At 38.9% G+C, this 27,547-nt stretch overlaps 1 protein-coding gene across 7 annotated transcripts in view; it reads left to right on the forward strand.

The window, feature by feature from the left end:
• Window positions 1–27,547, forward strand: part of LOC115527024 (annexin A7) — a 51,420-nt gene that overhangs the window by 16,765 nt on the left and 7,108 nt on the right. For 3 of the 7 annotated variants that reach the window (XM_030334376.1, XM_030334380.1, XM_030334381.1), the window contains 9 exons: window positions 10,773–10,827; window positions 12,826–13,030; window positions 13,649–13,762; window positions 15,267–15,331; window positions 15,743–15,808; window positions 22,362–22,464; window positions 22,928–23,022; window positions 26,713–26,826; window positions 27,057–27,227. In XM_030334376.1, the coding sequence (XP_030190236.1) occupies window positions 10,773–10,827; window positions 12,826–13,030; window positions 13,649–13,762; window positions 15,267–15,331; window positions 15,743–15,808; window positions 22,362–22,464; window positions 22,928–23,022; window positions 26,713–26,826; window positions 27,057–27,227 (988 nt within the window). Of the gene's footprint in view, window positions 1–1,121; window positions 1,144–5,294; window positions 5,317–10,772; window positions 10,828–12,825; window positions 13,031–13,648; window positions 13,763–15,266; window positions 15,332–15,742; window positions 15,809–22,361; window positions 22,465–22,927; window positions 23,023–26,712; window positions 26,827–27,056; window positions 27,228–27,547 lie in introns of those variants that run through there. The other 4 variants (XM_030334377.1, XM_032595222.1, XM_030334379.1 and 1 more) reach the window with 3 other exon arrangements.

Consider the following 27,547-nt stretch of genomic DNA (forward strand, 5'->3'; position numbering starts at 1 on the left):
CCAGCCAGCCTGGCGGGAAGACGGGAGGACCTTTCACCGTCCTCTGTGCCACTCGGCTGTCCCGAGATTAGAGGGACTAGTGACACCCTGCACGCAGGCAGGTGACTACAGGTGGAGGGAGGGAAGCCAGAGGATGACCCTGCTGAAGCCACCTCAAGGAAGGCTGAGTAGGAAAGCCAGCGAGAAATACCGAAAGCTGTCTGGCTAGTGACTAGACTTTGCGGTGACACAGCAAATTTAGGGAAACTTGGGAAATTTGTACTGTGCTTAGTGAACCGTAGGACAGGGCCTACGCCTAAAATTGTACATTGGCTCGGGTTTATAATTCTTGGAAACTATTCTAGGAAATAGCTTTCCAGATTTGATTTCTATTCCCTGAACAGCATCAAGTATGCTGATTAATAGCCCGTCCTCAGCCAACACTTCCCATACATAGGGAGATGGCTGATGTCCACCATAAAGTGACAAACGAAAAGTCGTCCAACCTTTAAACTCTCGACTATCTTCTATCAGGTGGGGAGCTGATCTGATAAAGTAATCTGTCCTAATTAAAGCTTCATGAGTCACCTTTCAGGCAGGTAAGGAGTCTCAAGCACTAGATCGGTGGAAGAGAGAATTTTAGCTACTTCAAACTTAAGCTGCTTTTTATTCCTCACTGGTGATGGCTGCCTACCTTGTCCAGGAAGTCATGGTTGGCCATGACTCTAGTTCTATATCCAGTGGCCCTTGCTGACTGATTTAATTAGTCCTTCCCGACCAAGAGGCAGGTTTTGGAAAATTGTAGTATCTCCTGTTGGCCATCTTCATTTGCCCTTCCTGTTCTGTATTTGTTTCACAAATCTGCAACAGCTGCCTCTTGTGTTCCTGGGCTTGATGCCATCTTGAGACTCCTGTAGTGAGACCCACCCCTTTTTGTAGCTGACTCACTGGGTGGAGATGGTCTGGAGAACCAAGAATGATTTCTAGTCTTTTAAAAGTAGTTGCTGATGGAGAATGATAAAAAGGAAGTAAGAACTCTTGTTTACCATTCCTTGGGCAAAATGAGTAATTTGTTGAGTCACCATAGGGTTTAAGTTTTTACAGAAGCTTTTTAAATCTAGCTTTTGAATAGATGATACATGCACGACTCCAAAAGGGGTAAAGGTACGTTGAAAATTAAGTTTCCATGGGCGCCTAGGTGGCTCAGTCAGTTAAGTGCCCGACTCTTTTTTTTTTTTTTAATGTGTATTTACTTTGAGAGAGAGACCCAGAGTGCGAGTGGGGGAGGGGCAGAGAGAGAGAGAGAGAGATTGAGAGAGAGAGAGAGAAGGAGACAGAATCTGAAGCAGGCTCCAGGCTCTGAGCTGTCAGCACAGAGCCTGACACAGGGCTCAGACTCATAAACTATGAGATCATGGCCTGAGCTAAAGTCAGACACCCAACCAACTGAGCCACCCAGGTGCTCCTGTCTGACTCTTGATTTGGCTTAGGCCATCATCTGAAGGTTTGTGAGTTCGAGCTCCGAGTCAGGTTCTCTTGGGATTCTCTCTCTCTGCCCTTCCCCTGCTTTCGTGCACGCTCTCGCAAAATAAGTACTAAAAAAGAAAAATAATGTAGAAATGGGATTTTGTCACTGGGACAGTTCTTGAGATTTAGAAATTTAAGTTACTTATGTAGTCTTTGTTACTGTAACTACTTGTTGCCTTTAAAATTATTAATTTTCTCATAAACTATTATCAGATTTTTCCCCCTTTCTTTTGACACTGACCTCTTTTGCCCTTGGTCCATCTGATTATTTCTAAGATGCTGTTGTCCCTCTTTTACTCCTTATACCAACCATACTCCTGTTCCTATTTTTACAACTGGGTCTTTGGATTCCAAATGATTATTTTAGAACTGACTGGATCAGTCTTCTTATTATCTTTATTATTGTAACTTTGACTCAATATATGCCTATTCATTCTCAATTTGGTGTTTTTAGCTTCTTGTGCTTATGTTATAAAGAACACTACAATAACTTAAATTTATTATCTCATTTTCCTGTACTGTGTATTCACTTTATTTATTTTTAATGTTTGTTCATTTTAGAGCACACGAGCAGGGGAGGGGCAGAGGGGGGAAGTGAAGAGGATCTGAAGCAGGATCTGAGCTGAGAGCAGTGAGCCCAATTCGGGGCTTGAACTCACGAACTGTGAGATCATAACCTGACCCAAAGTTGGCTGCTCAACTAGCTGAGCCACTCAGGTGCCCCAATATACTGTGTACTCAAAAGGCAGGATACTTTTCTCCCTCATCTTTCTATCAGCACCTAGGACAGTACTTATTACATAATGGGATTTCATTATGTTGAATTGGATTTGATTAGGGTCTTGATGTAAAAGAAATGGATAATCGTTTACAGCCATAATGGGGAGAAGAGCCAAAACACATTGAAAAGTGTGCAAATTATTTGGTAGATCCAGAAATACCAAAATATTCTGGTACCAAAATATGATTCAGAGACCAGCAGCATCAGTATCACCTGAAAAGCCTAGTTAGAAATGCAGAATCAGGGGCGCCTGGGTGGCGCAGTCGGTTAAGCGTCCGACTTCAGCCAGGTCACGATCTCGCGGTCCGTGAGTTCGAGCCCCGCGTCAGGCTCTGGGCTGATGGCTCAGAGCCTGGAACCTGTTTCCGATTCTGTGTCTCCCTCTCTCTCTGCCCCTCCCCCGTTCATGCTCTGTCCTTCTCTGTCCCAAAAATAAATAAACGTTGAAAAAAAAAAAAAAAAAAAAAAAAAAAAAAAAAAAAAAAAAGAAATGCAGAATCTTGGGGCGCCTGGGTGGCTCAGTCAGTTAAGCGTCCGACTTCGGCCTCAGGTCATGATCTCGCGGTTTGTGAGTTCAAGCCCCGCGTCGGGCTCTGTGCTGACAGCTCAGAGCCTGGAGCCTGTTTCAGATTCTGTGTCTCCCTCTCTCTCTCTGACCCTCCCCCGTTCATGCTCTGTCTGTCTCTGTCTCAAAAATAAATAAAAACGTTAAAAAAAAAATTAAAAAAAAAGAAAAGAAATGCAGAATCTCATGCCCCATCTCAGAACTACTGAAACAGAGTCTGCATTTTAACAAGATCCTCAGGTCATTTACATACATAATGAAGTTTAAGAAGTACTACTTTATCTTGTACATTGTTTAAAGAAGGGAGAGATTAGAGGCACCTGGGTGGCTCAGTTGGTTGAGTGTCTGACTTTGGCTCAGGTCATGATCTCATGGCTCTTGAGTTTGAGCTCCACATCAGGCTGTGTGCTGGCAGCTCAGCGCCTGGAGCCTTCTTCAGATTCTGTGTCTCCCTCTCTGCCCCTCCCTTACTTGCACTCTGTCTCAAAAATAAATACACATTAAAAAAAGGGACAGAAGATTTGAGCTGGATAAGTCAGGAAAGGTGAGCGAACCCAGGCATGAGGGCCAAGTCATTTAATAACAGTGGCTTAACCAAAGGCACATTGGGAATGGTTTAAGTGGTAGAGATGTCTCATTGGAGGTTAGGTATTGTTAAGAGATAAAATGAATAGATAAATTAGAGCCAGTACTAAGGAGAACTGAATTTCAGGCCTATACATTTTCGTGTGATACTCTAGCAGTAGTCTTTGAGGAGGTTTGACCTGAAGAGTGATATGCTGAAAGAGGAGCATTTTAGGAAAATTCATCTAGTGATGGTGCCCAGGAAATTATAACTGTGAGAGTATATGCAAGATAAATAGAAAAGTAATTTTACTAAAATAGGCATCAATGATGAAAACCTGGTGTAAGGATATGGCCATGAGAATAGAAATGATGGGTAGAATAGGAGAGGCATTGCAAAGGAAAAAAAGAAAAGTGTTGGGTTACTTACTGTACTTAGTAATAGGTAATTTAAGTAGTGGTACTAGTGACAGATACAGGATTTTTTCCCAAGTTTTTATTTATTTATTTATTTTTCTTTTTCCAAGTTTTAATTTAAATTCCAGCTAATCAACGTATAGTGCAATATTAATTTCAGGTGTAGAATTTAGAGATTCATCACAGTACCTGGTGCTCATCACAAGTGCCCTCTGCAGTACCCATCACCTATTTAACCCATCCATCCACTCAACTCCCCTCCAGTAACCATCAGTTTGTTCTCTATAGTTAAGATATTTTCTTGGTTAGGTATGGGATATTAGGATTGATCTGGTGGAGAATGATGAATATTTAATTCCAGACCAATACCGAAGGCCTCTTAACTGGCCTCTTAGTCTATGTTTCATTGTGTTTTGATGATTGTCTATCTTAAATTATATACTATCTTTTGCCTTGCATATGACATTGCTGTTCAGCTTCCCTACCAATGTATCATCACCATTTTATTTATTTATTTATTTATTTATTTATTTATTCATTTATTTATTTATTTATTTATTTAAAGTTTATTTATTTTGAGAGCAAGGAGGGGCAGAGATAGGGGAAGAGAGAGAATCCCAGGCAGGCTCCATGCTGTCAGAGCAGAGCCAGATGCAAGGCTCGAACTCACAAACTATAAGATCATGACCTTAGCCCAAAGCAAGAGTTGGATGCTTAACCGACTGTGCCACCCAGGTGCCCCTATCCATCACCGTTTAAAACTTAGTTTAAACCTTTGGTAATTCTGTTAGTCTCCAATCTTAGTACAGTGTTTTATGGTAGATGCTAAATAAATGATTTTATATAGATGTATTTGCCAGGTATATTATTATATTTGACCAATAGTTTTTTAGATATAAATAAATATTTATTTATTTTGGGTGGGGGGAGCACAAGTGGGGGAGGGGCAGAGAGAGAGAGAGAGACAGAAAATCCCAATCAGGCTTCGAGCTGTCACCACAGAGCCCGGTGTGGGGCTCGAGCTCAAGAACTCTGAGATCATGACCTGAACCGAAACCAAGAGTCAGATGCTTAACTGACTGAGCCATCCAGGCACCCCTAGATATTTTTTTAAGAAGGAAATCTTGCAATTTGTGACAACATGAATGAATCATTTTTTTTAAAGATTATTTATTTATTTAGAGAGAGAAAGAAAGCTTGTGCATGCACATGAGTGGGGGAGTGGCAGAGGGAGAGGGAGACAGAGAATCCCAAGCACCTTCCTCACTGTCAGTGCAGAGCCCGACATGGGGTTTAATCCCACACACTGTGGGATCATGACCTGAGCTGAAAGCAAGAGTCAGATGCTTATGGTTAAGTCACCCATGTGCCCCAGTTTTTTAGATATGATCAGGCTATGAAATGGTATTGTTTTGAATATTTGTTTTCCCCTTATTTATTTGCATTTCTTTTAGGTTGGTAGTGTTTTCTTCAATTGCAAAAGGTACTTACACTATACATATATACGTATATATTTGTGGTTTTTGGGTTCACGTTGGCTGCATTTGTTTTACATGAGTGGTCTTTAAAATTTTTTTTAAATGTTTATTTATTTTTGAGAGAGAGAGAGAGAGCGCTAGTGGGGGAGGGACAGAGAGAGAGGGAGACACAGAATCTGAAGCATGCTCCAGCCTCTGAGCTGTCAGCACAGCCTGACGTGGGGCTTGAACTCACGAACCGTGAGATCATGACCTGAGCCGAAGTTGGAGGCTTAACTGACTGAGCCACCCAGGTACCCCTACATGAACGGTCTTCTAAAAAAACCAAAAACTTTATTATGAAAAAATTTTAAATGCACAACTGGACAGAAGAGTGTATTGAATATCCACATACTTGTATAAATAATCAACTTATCTAGTTTCATCTATACTCCTGCATAACCCTTTTATATGATTTTGAAGTGATTCCCAGACATACTTTGTCTATAAATATTCAGTGTATATCTCTAAAAAAGCAGATGCTTTACAAAAATCATAATACCATTATCAGACCTAAAGATGTAATAATTTCTTAACATCATCAGATTTTCAAGTTATTGTTTGCATTTCCAAATAGAAATGAGTTCCTTTTGAAGAAAATAACTTTCAAACTCTCTGGTGCAGACTGCAGTTTGCAAAAGATATTTCCCCTGTCATGTTTGCTGATCAGAATACTATCAAATCTTGATTACCATATATTATCAGAGAATAGGTAATGTATGATTGCCTCTTTAATCCCAGATTGGCTGCATTCTGCCACCCCACCTTATTTTCTTTTCCCCCAATTAGAGAATGTATACTAATTTTAAAATTAGTCTAAGTCTTGGGTGCCCGGGTGGCTCAGTTGGTTAAGCATCTGACTTTGACTCAGGTCATGATCTCATAGTTTATTAGTTTGAGCCCCACATTGGGCTGTCCGCTATCAGCTCAGAGCCAGCTTCAGATTCTCTGTCCCCCCCGTCTCTGCCCCTCTCCCACTCTTATCTCTTTCTCTCTCTCAAAAATAACCGTTAAAAGACAAAATTAGTCTAATAAAATTGGATAAATAAATATATTGGCATATATTGGCAAAATATGTAGAGAGATACTTACACAAGGCTATTCGTTGTAGCACTGTTTGTAAAAGACTAGAAACAACTCAGATGTTTGCTATTAAGTAAACTATGGAAAGTCCACAAAGTGGAATACTATGTAGTTGTAAAAAGGAATGAAGACTATCTATATACTGCTATGAGTGGTCTCTTTAATAAAAGAAAAAAGCCAAGTGAAGAAACAGTGTATGTATTGGCTAAATTTTATCTAAGAAAGGAATGGGGATATAAATATATACATATCAGCTTAAAAAACACAATAGATGTATAAGCCATAAAAATAATGGTTACATATAGGACGAGGGAATGAGCAGGGATAGAAGCTAATATCTTTCTGAATATATCTTGTTTTATTGATTTGACTTGGGACCAAGAAAATATTTTATGCAATTATAAACTGAAACTTAAAAAAATTTTTTTTTTTTTTTTTGGATAGGCTCCATACCCACTGTGGGGCTTGAATGATCGGCCCTGAGGTCAAGAGTGGCATGCTCTACTGACTGAGCCAGCCAGGTGCCCCCAAAGTAATCTTTAAAAATTAAAAGCACAGTGAAACAGGTGGACCAAATAGGTATCACATTGGTAGCCTAACTCTATAGGAATCATTTTAACTATCTTTAAAACACAGTAATTTGACTGTGCATTCATAGTGGGGTGTATCCCAGTGTAATGCTCTGATGTGTTTCCCCTAAAGATGACAGTATTTGGAGGTGAGGCCTTTGGGAAGTGCTAATGTAATGAAGGCAGAGCCCTTATGAATGGGATTAATGCCTTATAAATGAGGCTCCAGAAGGATCCCTTCCCCTTCTGCCACGTCAGGACATAGGGAGAAAGCACCAGCTATGAACCAGGAAGAGGGCCCTCACCAGAGAATTTGATCATGTTGGTGGTTTGATCTTTGACTTCCAGCCCCTGGAACGTAAGCAATAAAATTTCAGGTGTTTTGTTACAGCAGCCCATATGGACTAAGACACCCAGAGACACCCCCACCCCAAATTGCAAAAAAAAAAATTTTTAAGTTTATTTTGAGAGAGGGAGAAAGATGTGTGCACAAGCGGGGAGGTGGGGGGCAGAGAGAAGCAGAAACAGAATCGCAAGCAGGCTCCATGCCATCAGTGCAGAGCCCTATGCAGGGCTCGAACTCAGTGAACTGTGAGATCATGACCTGAGCTGAGATCAGGAGTCAGACACTTAACCGACTGTACCACCCAGGTGCCCTGCAAAAAAGAATTTTAATTGTTTTTAGCAATCATGTTGTAGCAATATGGGTATTTGTATTAATTTCCTGTGGCTGCTGAAAGCCAAAAGTCCTAAATCAGTGTCTCTGGGCTGAAGTTGAGGTGTTAGTAAGGTTGCACTCTCCAGGAGGCTCTAGGGAAGAATCTATTCCTTGCCTCTTCCAGTTTCTGATGGCTGCCAGTGTTTTCCAGTATCTGCCTCCATAGTCACATTGCCTTCCCTTCTGCTCAATTCCCTCTGCCTCCTTTTTACAAGGATACATATTATTACATTTAGGGCCCACCTAGATACTCTAGATAATCTCCCCCAAGGTCTGTAATTTAATCACATCATTTTTGCAAGATAAGGTGATACTCAAAATCCAGGAATATCTATTGGAAAGCAGTTATTCAGCATACTAGTTATTATTATTCTGAAACTCTTATGAGTTTATATAGAATTTATACAGTAGGATAAAGTAGGTAGTATGTTAATGTCATTAGGAACTAAGAAGTTCAGTGTAAGGGAAAATATATATATAAAATGTTAAATTAAAAACCCTATTATTCTAAAATTGAACTGGAAATATCAATATGAATGTTTTGTTTTTTTAAAATATTACCCTGTCCCATACTGAAAAGGCGTAGAGAAACAATGATCAACTACTAGCAGTAAACATTGCTAGTACTCCGGTTGTAATTTCTAAACATCAGTCATTTACCATGAAAACTGATCAGGGCTCCTTGGAGAGTAGACTAGGTCTGAGGCAAGAAAAATACAAAATGAGCCTGGAATATCATGTGATATAAAATGGCAAGGAAGTTACCCAAAATGTCTGGGAGATTGTGTCAAAACAATGTGTCAGGCAATATTAAAGGCTTCCCTTAGGGGCTTGGGTGCCTCAGTCAGTTAAGCATCTGACTCTTGATCTCAGCTCAGGTTTTGATCTCAGGGTCGTGAGTTCAAGTCCCATGTTGGGATCTGTGCTGGGTGTGGTGCCTACTTGAAAAAAAAAAAAAAGCTCTGCTTGGCCAAAGATGGGAGAAATTGAACATTAATAAGAATAATAGCTGCAATGGATTGAAATATATCAGATATGTTTATGTTCTTTTTTTTTTTTTTTTTTTAATTTTTTTTCAACGTTTATTTATTTTTGGGACAGAGAGAGACAGAGCATGAACGGGGGAGGGGCAGAGAGAGAGGGAGACACAGAATCGGAAACAGGCTCCAGGCTCTGAGCCATCAGCCCAGAGCCTGACGCGGGGCTCGAACTCCCGGACCGCGAGATCGTGACCTGGCTGAAGTCGGACGCTTAACCGACTGCGCCACCCAGGCGCCCCAATGTTCTTGAATTCATATTGATACTTCAAAATTTATTAGTCATCTTATTATGCTATGGAACCAATTCATTTTGAAAACTGGTAAATGAAGAGAAAAAGTACAGTCTATATAACTATTTCAGGAAAACCATACAGTTGCTAAAGGGAAATTTCTTGATTCCAGATAATTAATGAAGAAAAAATGATAGAATTAGATCCACACATTGATTATCAGCCACAAAAAAGAGGGACATCTGATCATTAGGTGTTTCCTGACAGAAACAAAACAGTATTTTTGAGTATTTGTGCCAAAAAAGGAATCTGAATCTGATCAAGCTTCTAGATCTGACTATAAATTTTTAGGAAATAACTTTTAAAGATTATTATGGAGAATCAGTTGGCAAATCCAGATAGAGGGATATTTCAGGACAAATTCTCTGGTTCCTTCAACAAATAAACTGCACTGAAAAAAATGAGAGAGGAGGCTTATAGACTAGAGACATTTAAGAGACACACCAAGTCACTAGAATATATGGACCATAGTTGTATACTGATTTGAACAGCCAAATTGTAAAAAATATTTTGAGATATTTGGGCAAATTTGAACACTGGATACTTGATGATATTAGAAAATTATTAAATTTTTAAGATACAATATTGGTAAATGACTATGGTTTAAAAGAGTCCTTCTCTTTTTACAGATAGTATATTGACATACTTGTGAGTAAAGGGATATGTTTGGGGATTTGCTTTAAATGATCTAGGAATGATAGTGGTTGGGGTACAAATGAACTAGGATTACCTGTGACTTGACAGTTGTTGAAACTGAACATGAAGTTATGTGAACATTATATTAGGTTGAGCCACAAGAAATTTGTATGTTAAAACGGTTGAATTTCATTAATGCCACGTAGTTCAATCTAACACTGTTCTTTCTAAAATCTTTCAGGTTTTCTATAATAAACAAGTACAAAATAAAAAGCAATAAATATTTAAAAGGTAATTGGAAATTTGAGCACTGACACATTGATATTATGGTTATATTTTTAAAATAGTCCTGTTAAGAAAAAATGTTTTTAGAAATATATACTGAAGTATGTATAGGCTAAAATGGTAGAATGTCTGGGATTTGCTTCAAAATAATCCAGTGGAGTGATGGGGAATGAATGAGTGTATTGAAAAAACAAAATTGGCCGTGAATTCGTAATTACTAGAGCTGAGTGTTGAGTCTTTGGGGTTTCTTATACTCTTTACTTTTAAGTTTGAAACTTAATCAAAAGTTTATAAAAAAGGTGTGTGTGGATATGAATGTTAACTCTTAACCATTGTTTCCCATAATGTTATGTCACCAAATAAAGGGATTTCTATGGCATTTGGAAAGCATTTATTTTAATCTTTACATTTTAATGTTACCTTCTCTTTGTGGCCAGAAACTATTGCAAGTTTTCCACATATGGAAGTGATATAAAATAGATTTAAGTGAAAAATTAATTGGCTTATAGATATTCCATAAATATTCCATAAATAATAGTGCTGGTAGTATTAAGATATGACAAAAATTGTATGGGGAGGATGAAGTTGGAACATTTACTATGCTATGCTGACTCCGTTGGTATGAATGGGGAGATGAAAAAGTATTTTATAAACTTTGCTTATACCTCTAATATTCACATGTTGAATGCCTGACAGACTCTTGAAAGAAGATAGATTTTGTATAAAACCCTTGATGATATGTATCTTCTAAGGACTTAACCCTTATAAAAAATTACAGAGGACATTTTTTTATTGTTACAGAATGTCATACCCAGGCTATCCCCCAACAGGCTACCCACCTTTCCCTGGATATCCTGTAAGTATTGCCACTTATAATAGTAAAATAGCTCATGTACTTGGAACAGGTGTTGTATAGGACTAGCCCATGACAGATCTTACACATATGCTAGAACAGGGGTCATAAACTCAGTTGCCCAGAGATACCGAGTAGAATAAGCGTGTGAAGGCAGGAGGTGGGAGGGAACGAGAATGTACTTGCCTCATTTATGGAAAGCCAGCAGGTACTCAGCTTCAGCCCAATGTCGCCATGCTGCAATGCAGACTCAATGTTGCTAGATATTCCATTTCTTCAAGTAAAGCCAGAAATACGGATTTAATGTGAAATTGCCCCAATTTTTTAAAATGGGAAATTAATTTTTTTTAATGTTAAATGTTGTATGGCCAATAAAATATGTATGTAAGCTAAATCCATCCCATGAGTCACTGGTTTTTAACCTTTGTATTAGAAGGTTTAAAATAATTAAGGGCTTGACTCAGAGATAACAAATTGCAGTGGATTAGAGGTCCCTGTATTTGCAGTTCTGACACTTTTAGTATTTGGAGTACATTTTTTAAATGTGCTACTAAGTTCTGCCTTGTTGATGTCTATACTATGAGGACTAAACTCCTAGCTGAGGCATTTAAGTAAGAATTATGCATTTCAGGGGCGCCTGGGTGGCGCAGTCGGTTAAGCGTCCGACTTCAGCCAGGTCACGATCTCGCGGTCCGTGAGTTCGAGCCCCGCGTCAGGCTCTGCGCTGATGGCTCGGAGCCTGGAGCCTGTTTCCGATTCTGTGTCTCCCTCTCTCTCTGCCCCTCCCGCGTTCATGCTCTGTCTCTCTCTGTCCCAAAAATAAATAAACGTTGAAAAAAAAAATTAAAAAAAAAAAAAAAAGAATTATGCATTTCAGTTTTATATTCATAAATGTATAGGGCTTCTTTCTAACAATGGGAGAATAGAAAGAGAGGTCTATGCAGATTAATGTTAATGTAAGTATCCTTATGTAAAATGAATATATAGCTCTCCTGAATTTATCATAGGAGAGAAGAGAATTATGAATATGTTCCTAGGTCCCTGTATACTCAACTGGACTCTGGTTACCATTTCAGTTATTATAGACTAATTTCTGAAACAGACAACCCCAACATCCAAGTGACTTAACACAATAAAAACTTGTTTTCTTTAGTCTCCTAGAAGTCAGTGACAGGTGGGTGGTGGGGTGGGGTATCAAGGAGGCTTTATTCCATGTAGTCTTTCAGGTTACTAGGCTCCTTCCACATGTTGGCTTTATCATCCTCTAGTGTCTTGGATTCCTCCACTGGATTCTCTGCTTCCAGCTGGCAGATAAAGGGAAAGAGGAAGAGAGAGTGTGTAGGATTGGGCAGGAGGTTTTTAGGGGCCAGATTGGAAGTGGTGTACATCACTTCTGTCTCTGTTCATTCACCAGTGTTCAGTCATATGGTCCTACTTTAACTGCAAAGGGGTCTGGGAAAGGTAGTCTAGCTTTGTGGCCAGGCGAGAAAGTTTAGTGAACGTGTAACAATCTCTGCCACTCTTAGACATTTTCTAGTCTGAACTGGGCTCCAAATGTCACACCCCATGGTAACTCAGGTCACTTTTTTGTTCCTACTATGTAACAGGTCCAGGTGTGTCGCAAGAGAGCCAGGAATTCTCTTTAGGGTAGAGAGCTATACGTCTTTCTAATATTTCCAGGTATTAGGAAAATGAAGGAACTAATGAGCTTTGATAGTTTTTCCTGAAGCCTTGAGGTTTCTGAAGAGTCTAGTTCTTACTCCCAAATAGAGAAACAGATCCCTCTTGCCCGACACAGGTAGAATTGAATGTAACTGAGTTCTGAAAAGCAAGTGTTTTGACAAACTAGCATACAAGTAAACTAGTACAAGATACCAAGACTTTTAATGTGACTTTTACTATGTAAAAGAAAATTTAGACCTTAACAGTTATTTCAGTTTGTTTGTTTGTTTGTTTGTTTGTTTTGGTCACATTCATATGAAAAGTTTTCTGGTTTGTCAGCCTGCAGGTCAGGAGTCAACTTTTCCCCCTCCGGGTCAGTATCCTTATCCTACTGGCTTTCCTCCAGTGGGAGGAGGTGCCTACCCACCAGCCCCAAGTAGTGGCTACCCAGGAGCTGGAGGCTACCCTGCCACTGCAGGCTATCCAACCCCTGGAGGCTATCCTGGTGCCCCACCACCAGGGGGAGCTCCATCCTATCCTGGAGGTGAGTAGTGGGTTGTGGCATTAGTGATGATTTGGGATTGCTGTATCATTTTTCCTTCTCTACCTCTCTACCTCTCTCTCTCTCTCTCTTTCTCTCTCTCTCTCATCCATTTCATTCTTGCTTGTTTTATATGAGGTCAGAGATGCTCTTAGCCTACTCTCTACCAAAGACCATAAACCTAGCTGGCAAGATAAAGGTTCTTGGGGGCATGAAAGCTGGAAACATTCTCAAAAATTCTGTTGTGAAAAGAATTAGAATAAATCTCATGGTAATAAAGGACCAATATATAGCAGTTTACTTGATTATTTGTAATCTTAAGAATTGATTATGATATTTCACTTAGCATAATTGTGACCTTTAGGACAGCTTTGTCTGAAGGCCAAAAAGCTTAGCATTTTTGTTACTATAAGTTATTTAGTAAGGTGAATGAAGTTAAAATTTTTTAATTTGTTTCATAACGGAAAAGAGTTGATAAGTTGAATTTAGACCAAAAGAGACTGCTGTTATAGCATTAATTGCATATTTTTTCCACTTTTCTTAGTGGATATTAGTAGATATTTTCCTAAAGTTTACTCTTCAATCATGAGAACTGTCACTGTATTTATTCTTTTATTCTAGTTCCTCCAGGCCAAGGGTTTGGAGCCCCCCCACCAGGTGGAGCAGGCTTTTCCAGCTATCCACAGCCACCCTCACAGTCTTACGGTGGTGGTCTACCACAGGTCCCACTACCTGGTAGGTACCAGAGAAAAACAATAGTGTGCTACTTAAAATTTTCAGTTGCCACTGAGAGAACTTAGTTATGTTTGGGATAGTCTTTAGTAAACTTTATACTAAGTACTTTTATAATTTTTTTTTTTTTAATTTTAGCGTTCATGAGTGGGGGGATGGGGCAGAGAGAGAAAGAGAGAAATACTTTATTTATTTATTTATTTATTTTAATTTTTTCAACGTTTATTTATTTTTGGGACAGAGAGAGACAGAGCATGAACGGGGGAGGGGCAGAGAGAGAGGGAGACACAGAATCGGAAACAGGCTCCAGGCTCTGAGCCATCAGCCCAGAGCCTGACGCGGGGCTCGAACTCACGGACCGCGAGATCGTGACCTGGCTGAAGTCGGACGCTTAACCGACTGCGCCACCCAGGCGCCCCAAGAAATAATTTAAAATACATGGTTTCATTTGCAACTATGTGGCTGAAACTAGAGGGTATTATGCTAAGCCAAATTAGAGAAAGACAAATACATGACTTCACTCATATGAAGACTTTAAGATACAAAACAGATGAACATAAGGGAAGGGAAGGGAAGCAAAAATATTATAAAAACAGGGAGGGGGACAAAACATGAGAGACTTTTTTTTTTTTTTTTTTTTTTTTTTTTAAATTTTTTTTTCAATGTTCATCTATCCCTGGGACAGAGAGAGACAGAGCATGAACGGGGGAGGGGCAGAGTGAGAGGGAGACACAGAATCGGAAACAGGCTCCAGGCTCCGAGCCATCAGCCCGGAGCCTGACGCGGGGCTCGAACTCACGGACCGCGAGATCGCGACCTGGCTGAAGTCGGACGCCCAACCGACTGCGCCACCCAGGCGCCCCGAGAGACTCTTAAATATGGAGAACAAACAGAGGGTTGCTGGAGGGGTTGTGGGGGGGTGTTGGGCTAAATGAGTAAGGGGAATTAAGGAATTTACTCCTGAAATCATTGTGCACTATATGCTAACTTGGATGTAAATTTAAAAACTAAATTAAATAAAATGGTAATAAATAAATAAAATGAAATGCATGATTTCATGAAATGCATTAATTTGATGGAAAAGTTCAATCAGTAAGATGGAAATAAGGACCCACTTTTTGAGTTACAAAAAATCTGTTCCAAAGCCAAAAAACCAAAACCTTCAGGAGCTTCCCAGCTCACACCTATACCACTCCTAAACCCTCAGAACTATGCCCTGGCATCCTTTCTAGATGGAATCAGAATTTAGTTTGGTTCAAGTATTTAAAAAAAAAAAAAAAAAGGTATTATTTGTTAGGAAACTGTGTAGGACGTGGAATATTTTAAAAGGTTCCTGTGACCAAAGTTGGTTTTAGGTTTAGTGAATTATAATCTTAAAAAATTACCCTACTGAATAACATGGTGTGAATGTTCTCATGTTTCTCTATTCATAATAGTCAATGCTGTTTTGAAAAGTTAAATCCTATGAGATCTGTTTACTGTACTTTTTTTTTTTTTTAACATGTAGGTGGCTTTCCTGGAGGACAGATGCCTTCTCAATATCCTGGAGGACAAGGTCCTTACCCAAGTCAGGTATTTCTGCTCCTATTTTTAAATTTAGTCCAATTTAATTGGATAACGCCAAAGAAGGGCACCACTGCTTTGCTGACATTTCCCTGAAGCAGAGGATATGGTCTGTTATAGTCACTTAAGATTCTGCTCTTTGCATCTGGTAGACTTGATGCTGTCTTTGGTCCATCTGCTTTAAGTGGTGTCCTGATGACTTTAATAAGACAAGCATAGGTCCCTTCTCACAGGTGATGATACTCCTAACTTTTTCACAGAGATTCATTTGGGTTCTTGGCATTGGTTTTAGTTCTTCCCTCACTGGTAGTTAACAAATATGAACTTGAGTGACTGAGTAATTGCTGTTTTGGGCAGTTTTTGATAAAGTGTGGTTTTGTTTTCTATTTTTACCTTTATAACTTTCCACTCTTTTTTCAGATCAATACAGAATCTTTTCCTTCCTATCCTGTTTTCTCTCCTGTTTCTTTGGATTATAACACTGAAGTGAGTAAGGTTTTCTAGTGTTTACTAATTACTGTATGTGCCTGTATGTACCTTCTTTACTTTCTGATTTCTCGTGTATTGGTCTCTCACACCTTCCTCAAGGATTCCACTGTATCTGTCTTACCATTATGTCCCTGTAGTGCTTGGTAGGGCTTTAACCATAGTAGTCAATTAATATTTGTCGAATTGATTTCTCAATAGCCCTAGGTCTCCTATGTATCAAATGTTTGTCTCATCTCTGTATAGCCCCTTATTTTATTTTATTTTTTTTTTTAATTTTTTTTTCAACGTTTTATTTATTTTTGAGACAGAGAGAGACAGAGCATGAACGGGGGAGGTAGCCCCTTATTTTAATATTAAGTTTAATTTTATATCTTATGCAAGTTATAAGGAACACAAGCAGTATGCTTTTATGCTTATCTTTAGCTTGATTTTCTTATTTATTTCCATCCTCTTTAATCATAAAGATCTAGCATTACCAAGCTTTTTTTAAAGCTGAGATGGGAGAGGGATTAAAGTATTGAAAGAGAAACACTTGAGCTATTTTCTGGCTTACTTTCTTGATTTGAGGAATTTGAGTTCCAGATTAAGAAATTTGTCCAACAAAGGGCTAGTATCTAAAATCTATAAAGAGCTCACCAAACTCCACACCCGAAAAACAAATAACCCAGTGAAGAAATGGGCAGAAAACATGAATAGACACTTCTCTAAAGAAGACATCCGGATGGCCAACAGGCACATGAAAAGATGTTCAGCGTCGCTCCTTATCAGGGAAATACAAATCAAAACCACACTCAGGTATCACCTCACGCCAGTCAGAGTGGCCAAAATGAACAAATCAGGAGACTATAGATGCTGGAGACGATGTGGAGAAACGGGAACCCTCTTGCACTGTTGGTGGGAATGCAAATTGGTGCAGCCACTCTGGAAAGCAGTGTGGAGGTTCCTCAGAAAATTAAAAATAGACCTACCCTATGACCCAGCAATAGCACTGCTAGGAATTTACCCAAGGGATACAGGAGTACTGATGCATAGGGGCACTTGTACCCCAATGTTCATAGCAGCACTCTCAACAATAGCCAAATTATGGAAAGAGCCTAAATGTCCATCAACTGATGAATGGATAAAGAAATTGTGGTATATATACACAATGGAGTACTACGTGGCAATGAGAAAAAATGAAATATGGCCTTTTGTAGCAACGTGGATGGAACTGGAGAGTGTGATGCTAAGTGAAATAAGCCATACAGAGAAAGACAGATACCATATGGTTTCACTCTTACGTGGATCCTGAGAAACTTAACAGGAACCCATGGGGGAGGGGAAGGAAAAAAAAAAAAAGAGGTTAGAGTGGGAGAGAGCCAAAGCATAAGAGACTGTTAAAAACTGAGAACAAACTGAGGGTTGATGGGGGGTGGGAGGGAGGGGAGGGTGGGTGATGAGTATTGAGGAGGGCACCTTTTGGGATGAGCACTGGGTGTTGTATGGAAACCAATTTGTCAATAAATTTCATATATATATAAAAAAAAAAAAAAAAAAGAAATTTGTCCAAGACCACACACCTAGTAAAAGACTAAGCTGAGACTAGCTCTAGTTCTTCTGACTCCCAGACTAATGGTCTCCCTGTTACATAATGCTGCTTTGCTGGTACTATAAATGATATTCCTCCAAAGCACATAGGGAATTGCCTTCAATCTTTTTTTTTATTGTTGAAGTTCATTGTTAATCATATTATATATCTATAGTTATTTTAATCATGTATGAGAATTTTGATTTTATTTTAGCTTAAGCATGCACATAGTTTGAGAGACATGGATTTTATGACTAAGTATAAAAAAAGATTTTCATGTCATTTGCAACTACGTGGATGGAACTAGAGGGTATTGTGCTAAGTGAAATTAGTCAGAAAGACAAATATATGACTTCACTCATATGAGGACTTTAAGATACAGAACAGATGAACATAAGGAAGGGAAGCAAAAATAATATAATAACAAGGAGAGGGACAAAAACAAGAGACTTAAATATAGGGAACAAACAGAGGATTGCTGGAGGGGTTGTGGGAGGGGAATGGGCTAAATGGGTAGAGGGCATTAAGGAATCTACTCCTGAGATCATGGTTGTACTGTACACTAACTAACTTGGCTGTAAAGTAAAAAAAAAAAAAAAAAAAAGTTAAAAATTTTTCAAACCTAAAACACTAAAAATGAAATATACATACACATGCAACTCATGTGTAACAATTACTACCTTAAGATAGAACTAAAACCAATAAGTGGAACTTAACAGAGTGGTAAATTTTGGAAGATCTTTTAGATGGAAATGGAACAGGCTCCCTTGAGAGGAGTAAGCTTCCTATCACTGAAAGTCCTCTGGTGGATGGTGTGTGTGAGTATATAATGTGTGTAGGAAGATGAAAATTTTTGTCTTGGTTGGGCATTTGGGACAGGTGACTTCCCTGATTGACTCAATTTTGTTTTCCAGTAGGAAAGTTGGTATCAAATGGGTGTCAAAGGGTAGAACTTTTGATTGCAGTGTGGGATTTGTTGTGCTGAGAAGTCTTCCCTAGTTTGAGTTTTGACCTCTGGAGCATGGACCCTGATATCTTTTAATTCAATATAGTGCCTGGAAGATGACAGTATTTTTGATAAAGATTCATTACAAACTTAGACTTTCAACAAAGAATGAAACAAATCCATTTTTTCCTAAAGATGAAAAATGAGTAGTTTTTGTTTGTTTTTTAAGCAAGAAGAGATGGGACGCCTGGGTGGCTCAGTTGGTTGAGTGTCCAACTTCAGCTCAGGTCATGATCTCACCGTCAGTGAGTTCGAGCCCGGCATCAGGCTCTGTGTTGACAGCTCAGAGCCTGGAGCCTGCTTTGGATTCTCTCTCTCTCTCTCTCTCTCTCTCTCTCTCTCTGCCTTTCCCCAACTCATTCTGTGTTCTCTCTGTCTCTCAAAAATGAATAAACATTTAAAAAATCAAAAAAGAAGAGGATGACAGAAGATGAGGATCATCAAATCATAGATTTTGAGGATTAGTTTCTCTTATTGTCTAGTACAGTGTATTGTAAACAAAGGCTTTTGCCCTACTTAGGATTTTAATGAAGGAAACCTTAGTTTCTCGGTACCATAAAGCTCATGTAAAGCTACAAGTAGAATTTTTTTTTAAACCACTATACAAATATTTGTCATTTGTTAGTTCTCTGCTTACATTCTTGGCTTAGAAGGAAGCTTCATAGTGCAGGATGGTTGTTAGAAGAAAACATTGGTGTGAGAGTATTGGTAAGTGGGAGAAATTATTGACCCTAAAAATGTTTAGGCCTAAAAGATGGTCTGGTTCTCTTCTCCCCATTTACTTTGCCCTGCAGTTGCTGGCATATTGCTGTATTCAATGGGTATAAATAACATTAAATGCAGTTTCAGTTGCCTAAAAAGCAATTGAATCATTTTACATTTTGGAGTGGTGCTGAATGCATCTTTAAATGATATTTTAGAGATAATGGGTTAAGTAAATATATTATTAAAATTCAGTTAAAAGAATGTAGCGGGATATCATCTCACTTCATCCCATCTCTCTTAAGCCCTGATTTGAATAGTTTAAGAAAACTATTGAAGGGGTACCTGGGTGGCTCATTCGGTTAAGTGTCTGACTCTTGATTGAGGCTCAGGTCATGATGTCATGATTTGTGATACTGAGTCTCCCATTAGGCTCTGCGTTGACAGCACAGAACCTGCTTGGGATTCATTCTCTCTCTCTCTCTCTCTCTCTCTCTGTCTCCCTCACACACACACTGCTTCTCTCTCTCTCTCTCTCAAAATAAATAAACATTAAAAGAAAAAAGAAAACTATTGTTTCCTAGCTGTATATTTTAAAATTTGTTTAAATTTTGAAATAATTTCGGACTTACAAAAAAGTTATAAAAATTATAGAATTCCTGAATAGCCTTTACCCAGATCCTCCAGTGTTAACTTCTTATATAAACACAACAAAATGATCAAAATCAGGAAATGACATTGATGTAATACTATTACCCAAACTATAGATCTTATTCAAGTGTTACCAATTATCCCATTAATGTCCGTTTCTGGTTCAGGATCAAATCCAGGATGAAACATTGCATTTGTTGTCATGTCTCTTAAGTTTACTTGTTTTTTTAATATTAATTTTGATTTCATTTCATTTGTTGTAGTAATCTCTATGCCCAGTGTGGTGCTCGAACTCACAACCCTGAGATCAAGAATCACATGCTCTACCGACTGAGCCAGTCAGGCACCTCTCTTAAGTTTCCTTTAACTTGACACAATTCTTCAGTCTTTTTTGTTTATGACCTTGACACTTTTGAAGAGTACTACCAGTTATTTTGAGAAAATTCCTTAGTTTGGGTTTGTCTGATACTTCCTCATGATTAAATTCAGGTTTGGCCATTTTGACAGGAGTACCACAGAAATGGTCTTGGATCTCCAGTGCATTATTGTATCAGGAGGCACTTATTGTTGACTTATTCTGTTATTGGCAATGATTAATTTTGATCACTTGTGTTTGCCAGGTGCAAACTATGTAAATATCTTGGTTCTCATCGCACTTTTACTCACTAATTTTAGCATCCATTGATGATTCTCTCTGGAAACAGTTATTACTGTGGGATATGTCATAGTGATTTTTAAGTTTCCCCATAGATTTGTATTTTTATTTTTTATTTAATTTTTTAAAATTTATTTATTTATTTAGAGAGAGAACATAAGCAGGGGAGGGGCAGAGAAAGAGGGAGAGAGAGAATCCTAAGCCGTCTCCGTGCCATCAGTACAGAGCTCGACACAGGGCTCAAACCCACGAAACCATTAGATCATGACCTGAGCCAAAATCAAGAGTCAGACACTCAACTGACTAGGCCACCCAGGTGCCCCAATTTGTATTTTTTTTTTTTTAATTTTTTTTTTTTCAACGTTTATTTATTTGTGGGACAGAGAGAGACAGAGCATGAACGGGGGAGGGGCAGAGAGAGAGGGAGACACAGAATCGGAAACAGGCTCCAGGCTCCGAGCCATCAGCCCAGAGCCTGATGCGGGGCTCGAACTCACGGACCGCGAGATCGTGACCTGGCTGAAGTCGGACGCTTAACCGACTGCGCCACCCAGGCGCCCCCCCCAATTTGTATTTTTAAAGTATAGTCCCTGTTTTGCCTTCTGGTTTATTTCCTATATAATCTATGAAGAATATTCTACCTCCCAGAATCTCTAATCATTGCTTGCTTTCATTTTGTGCTTTTCTTACTACAAAATGTTTTATTTCATGTTTTTTAATGTTTATTTTTGAGAGACAGACCATGAGTAGGAGAGGGGCAGAGACGGGGGTGGACAGAGGATCCAAAGAGGGCTCTGTGCTGACTGTAGAGAGCCCTATGTGGGGCTTGAACTCATGAACTGTGAGATCATGACCTGAGCTGAAGTTGGATGCTTAATTGACTGAGCCATCCAGGTGCCTCTATTTCATGTTTGATAATGAGGGCCTATAGAGGAAATGGAAAGATATTGCCAAAATTTTATTGCTTATTTCAAACCTCATTGATCAATTCAAGGTCTGCCTAACTAAAGCCCTCATTATCTTATTGTATCTATCTATCTATCTATCTATCTATCTATCTATCTATCTATCTATCTATCTATCTATCTATTTTGAATGAGTGGTGAGAACAGAATTTTTCCCTTGTTACCAATCTCAGAGAGAAACCATCCAGTCTTTCTCTGTGAAGTGTGATGTTAGCTATAGTTATTGTGCAGAAGCTCTTAAAAAAAATTTTTTTTAATGCTTATTACTTATTTGAGAGAGAGAGAGAGAGAGAGAGAGAGAGAGACAGAGACAGAGTGCAAGCAGGGGAGGGTTAGAGAGAGGGAAGGAGACACAGAATCTGAAACAGGCTTCAGGCTCCAAGCTGTCAGCACAGAGCCTGATGCGGGGCTTGAACTCACAAACTGTGAGATCATTACCTGAGCCGAAGTCAGATGCCCAACTGACCGAGCCACCCAGGCACCCCTATATTATTGTCTTTAAATTAGACACTGCTGCTCAACACTATCCAGGAATCAGTCTCTTTTTTTCCCTTGTATTCTACCAAGAAGGAAATCGAGGCATAGGAAGATTGTGACTAATTTCACAAGCTTGACTTTTTTGTCTCCTGAAAGTTTGGAGGTTAGCTGTCTTTTGGCAGAAAGGGGATAGGTCTTTCTTGCCTGTTCCAGAATGAGCCCTGAAAATAAAATGCTCATATGCTTTGTCCTAAAAGTTAAACATGGCCTCCTTGCCTAAGAGTGATAACTGGGGAAGTCTTAAGTTGTCTTCTTGTCAGCAGAGAATTCGGGCTTTTAAAAAAATTTGTTTCTTCCACTAAAGAAGTTGAACATTTTTACATCCCCTGCCTCCCAGTTTTATTGAGATGTAAGTGACATATAACATTGTATTAGTTTTATGTGTACAACATGATAATTTGATGTGTTTTTATGTTATGAAAAGATTACCACAGTAACTGACTTGGAATTTTTGCTTCTCATTTTAGCCTGCCGCAATGACTCAGGGAGCTCAAGGAACAATCCGACCAGCTGCCAACTTTGATGCCATGAGAGATGCAGAAGTTCTTCGGAAAGCGATGAAGGGTTTTGGTAAGAAAACAGGTTTTTGGGGCGCCTGGGTGGCTCAGTCGGTTAAGCGTCTGACTTCGGCTCAGGTCATGATCTCGCAGTCCGTGAGTTCGAGCCCGCATCAGGTTCTGTGCTGACCGCTCAGAGCCTGGAGCCTGTTTCAGATTCTGTGTATCTCTCTCTGACCCTCCCCTGTTCATGCTCGCTCTCGCTCTCTCTCTCTCTCTCTCTCTCTCTCAAAAATAAATAAACGTTAAAAAAATTTTTTTTAAATAAAAAAAACAGGTTTTTATCTTATTTATAATTGAATCTAAAGTAAACATAAACTAAATCTAAAGTAAAAATAAATCAAGTTTATGTGTCCACCTGTGCACATACCTCAATTTAATCTGGCACCAGTCACCTTGTAAAGCAACCAAGAGATGTCCTCAAGGAGTAGCCAGCACTGACTTCATCCTTACTTAAACATGTATGGTTCTTCCAGGGACAGACGAGCAGGCAATTGTGAATATTGTGGCCAACCGTTCCAATGACCAGAGGCAAAAAATTAAAGCAGCTTTTAAGACCATGTATGGCAAGGTATTTATATTTTTTTCTTTTCTGGCCACAAACAATGGCCTGTAGACTCTGCCTTTATGCGAGGTTGGATACTATGTTTTTATTAGTACTGATGGTACAAAGTAGAGACAAGACTCCAGAGACCCCAGAGTGGTGTGTTTGCTATGTATTTCTCTTAAGAGTCTAATTTGGGAGTAATCCTTCATCTCATAATCATACCTCATACTATGTCTGATAGATGCTTAGTAGAAAACAGATTATGGCTACAATAGGGTAACTGATAGTAGATAACTTTATATATAAAATAGATAAACGGTATAATAGTTTGGTTCTCAGTCTTCTCTTTACAGTGGGATTCAATGACTTATCACATAGCCCCTGCTTGTTCTTGGTGTTTGGCATCGTCTTCCACTCCATTCTCTCCCTCTAATCGTATCCTATATTATGCCCACGTGGAACTTCTTGCCATTCCCTGTGTGCATCATGATCTTTTATAACTCTATGCTTGGTATATGTTGTACTCTTGGCCTAGAACACCTTTTCCTCTTTTTCTTCATGGCAAACAACTTCAGGATTTGGGTTAAATCAGCTTCTCCGTGAAGTTTCTCTCATTGCTCTAGGCAGAATTTAGCTCCTTCTCTCACTGTGGTCTGACAGCATTTTGTAAAACTTCTGCTCTAACTGATCTCACTGCCCACTCCCCAAAACAGTGAGCTCCCCTCAGGCTAACCATGTCCTACTCATTTGTGCATTTTTAGCACCAAGTACAGGAATGATAATAAATAGCCACTTGATAAATATTTGCTGAATGGATGATCAGTAACAAAATATAGCAAGATTCTATGGCTAAAAAGTGCTACTGCTTCTTAGATATAAAGGGGAAAACTGGGTACCATTGGTTTGCCATTTAGATAGGAATCCTAAAACTTTCTAACATTCTCTGGATCTAATTTACTTTTCTTAGAATGGGGGCAGAGGTTCATCAGTTGGTCCCACTTGACCTATTTTACTCTCCCTTACCCTCCCTCCTTGGCCCAGGTCCACTTTCGTCAGTCTTTTTTTTTTTTTTTTTTTTTTTTAAACGTTTATTTATTTTTTGAGAGAGACAGAGTATGAGTGGGGAAGGGGCAGAGAGAGAGGGAGATACAGAATCCAAAGCACGCTCCAGGCTCCAAGCTGTCAGCCCAGAACCCGATGCGGGGCTTGAACTCACAAAGTGTGAGATCATGACCTGAGCCGAAGTCAGACGGTTAAGTGACTAAACCATCTGGGAACCCCTCCACTTCTTCAATCTTAAAGCTGATTAAGCAACACAAACTCTAGATTTCCTTAGGGTTCAACCTCATACTTGCTTCTCTAACAAAAGTATTTTCCATATTATGAATTTCTTTAGTTTGTATATAGCCTGTGCTACGCTGTCCTGAATTTTCTTATATATCAGTTTAGAATTAAAACTAAACTCACAGCATATGTTTTTTTATTCCCAGCCATCTTTTCTTTGGCTTCCTATTAATAAAAATATCATTCTTCTAGGGGCCCCTGAGTGGCTCAGTTGGTTAAGCATCCAACTTTGGCTCAGGTCGTGATCTTGCAGTTTGTGGGTTCGAGCCCTGCGTTGGGGTCTGTGCTGACGGCTAAGAGCTTAGAGCCTGCATCTAATTCTGTGTCTCCCTCCCTCTCTGCCCCTCCCCCACTTGCTCATGCGCACGTGCGTGCATGCTCACTCTCTCTCTCTCTCTCTCTCTCTCTCAAAAATAAATATTAGGGGTGCCTGGGTGGCTCAGTTGGTTAAGTGTCCGACTTCAGCTCAGGTCATGATCTCATGGTTCGTGGGTTCAAGCCCCACATCGGGCTCTGTGCTGACGGCTCAGAGCCTGGAGCCTGCTTCAGATTCTGTGTCTCCCTCTCTCTGTGTTCGTCCCCTGCTCTCACTCTGTCTCTCACTCTCTCAAAAATAAATAAAGATTAAAAAAAAAAATAAATATTAAAAAAAATTTTTTTAAGTCATTCTTCAAGCCTGCTGTGGAGTTGTCCTTGATTCCACATTCTTCTTTATCAGTCTTTGGATACCTATTCAATGCCTACTATATGCCAGGCACTGCTTTGTCCTAGCATCTGGTTATTAACTCTATCTTGTTGATCTAATATGTAAAAGGTCTTTTTAAAAATGTGCTTCCATCTCAAATCCACTACTCAAGTCCAAACCTGAATGAATTCTTACCTAAATGTTCTAGTAGCCTAAATGTTCTTATCTATAAACCTCTTTGTCATCGTAGTCCATACTGCCTATGGTTGCCATTTCAATGCCATTTTCTTGCATAAAAATTTCCTGTGGCTTCTCCCAGCATGAAGAATCCAATGCACATTCTTTAGCTTGTGTTCAAGGTGATGACCCAAGCATATCGTTACAACTCTGTCTCACTAATCTGTGAGAACATTCCCCTCTAACAAAATTGGTTGTCTTACTGGTTCGTTAAAAACGCTTTGCTTGGGGAGCCTGGGTGGCGCAGTCGGTTAAGCGTCCGACTTCAGCCAGGTCACGATCTCGCGGTCCGTGAGTTTGAGCCCCGCGTCGGGCTCTGGGCTGATGGCTCGGAGCCTGGAGCCTGTTTACGATTCTGTGTTTCCCTCTCTCTCTGCCCCTCCCCCGTTCATGCTCTGTCTCTCTCTGTCCCAAAAATAAATAAAAAACGTTGAAAAAAAAAAAACTTAAAAAAAAAAAAAAACGCTTTGCTTGTTCTTGTTTCATACTAGTGACTCCCAACCTTAGCTGAGCATCATAATTTCCTTTCAGACTTAAAAACACTTGCAGAACCTCTGAGTATTTGTCCTCAACATCAGTGTGTTCTTTTCTTTTCTTTTCTTTTCTTTTCTTTTCTTTTCTTTTCTTTTCTCTTCTCTTCTCTTCTCTTCTCTTCTCTTCTCTTCTCTTCTCCTTTTCTTTTCTTTTTCTTTTTTCTTTTTTCTTTTTTCTTTTCTTTTCTCTTTTCTCTTTTTTCTCTTCTCTTCTCTTCTCTTCTCTTCTCTTCTCTTCTCTTCTCTTCTCTTCTCTTCTCTTCTCTTCTCAAATAATTCCACGGATGATTTGAGTGCATGGTCAAGCCTGGGAACCATGTTTGTGTTTCTCATTTGTGTTCTTCCTTCTTGCCTGAAATGTCTTTCTCCTTCCTCTTTGCTTGCTAATTTTACATACTCTTCAAGATCTGGACTAGAAGCTTTCTTTGGGCTTTCTAGCCCACTTTAACTTCTCTTGTTTGAGCTTTTTCTGCTGTTTATTTATGTGCTACTTAAGTACAGGCTGCCTTATACTATCTCTTTTTAGGGGTTTACCTTATCTTTCCACAGAAGAACACAATGATGTTTCCTGCTTCCACACAGAACAAGAATAGTTTCTTAAACTAAGTAAATACCTGCTTATTATTTTGTTCATTTGAATGATTTTTTTATTTCATATCTCTGTCTTTGTACCTGGTATAGTGGTGGAACTATAGTAGGAATTTGTTATTGTTTATTGGTAGAGTGAATAAAATACATCTGCTTTAAAATACAAACTTGAAATGTATATATTTACTTGTTTCTTAGTATACGCTACTCAAATTTGAAATTTAGGTTTTCATAAAGCAGTTCAATTCCACTTTTCCATATTTAAAAAAATTTAAGCAGCAAAATTTGGAGAGCACACATAATTAGTTTGTATTTGTAATTAAATAGGATTTAATCAAAGACCTCAAATCAGAGTTAAGTGGAAATATGGAAGAACTGATCCTTGCCCTATTCATGCCACCTACATATTATGATGCCTGGAGTTTACGGAATGCAATGAAGGTACTGTGTCATTTACTTTGTATATTTTATCCTATTTTAAATGTAAAACCCCACCAATTATGGCAGTTTACAGTGACAGCTAAATCAGTATGTTGTATCATATCATCTGAATAAATAGAGCTTTTTAGGTCTGGAGGCCAAAGAAGTATTTGATGAACTAGTAAGATTTAATTATTTTCTGTTACTTTGTTTTTCTTTTGTATAAGTCTCACTTTCTTCATTTCACATAGGGAGCAGGAACTCAGGAACGTGTATTGATTGAAATTTTGTGCACAAGAACAAATCAGGAAATCCGAGAAATTGTCAGATGTTATCAATCAGAATTTGGACGAGACCTTGAAAAGGACATTAGATCAGATACATCAGGACATTTTGAACGTTTACTTGTATCCATGTGCCAAGTGAGTATAGTATGAATATATATTGATGGAGGGAACATTCTTCACTTTGTATTATCAGGGAGCATTCTTTATTCCTTTTAATATTTAGCCCCTTGGAATCTTGACATCTTTAAGAGGGGTAGCACAGAATCCAATGTTCAAATTTCTTTGTAGTCACTATTGAGATTTATTTCTGCAGATCTAGGTTTGTAAGAGATTAGAAATTAACCTCTTTAACATTATATGGAATCAGAAATCAGCTTGGCTCTTTGTCTTAGGATGAATCTCATACTTCTTTTTTTTTTTTTTTTTTTTTTAAGTTTATTTTTGAGAGAAAGAGA

Source organism: Lynx canadensis, chromosome D2 (genome assembly GCF_007474595.2).
Source record: "Lynx canadensis isolate LIC74 chromosome D2, mLynCan4.pri.v2, whole genome shotgun sequence".
NCBI lineage: Eukaryota > Metazoa > Chordata > Mammalia > Carnivora > Felidae > Lynx > Lynx canadensis.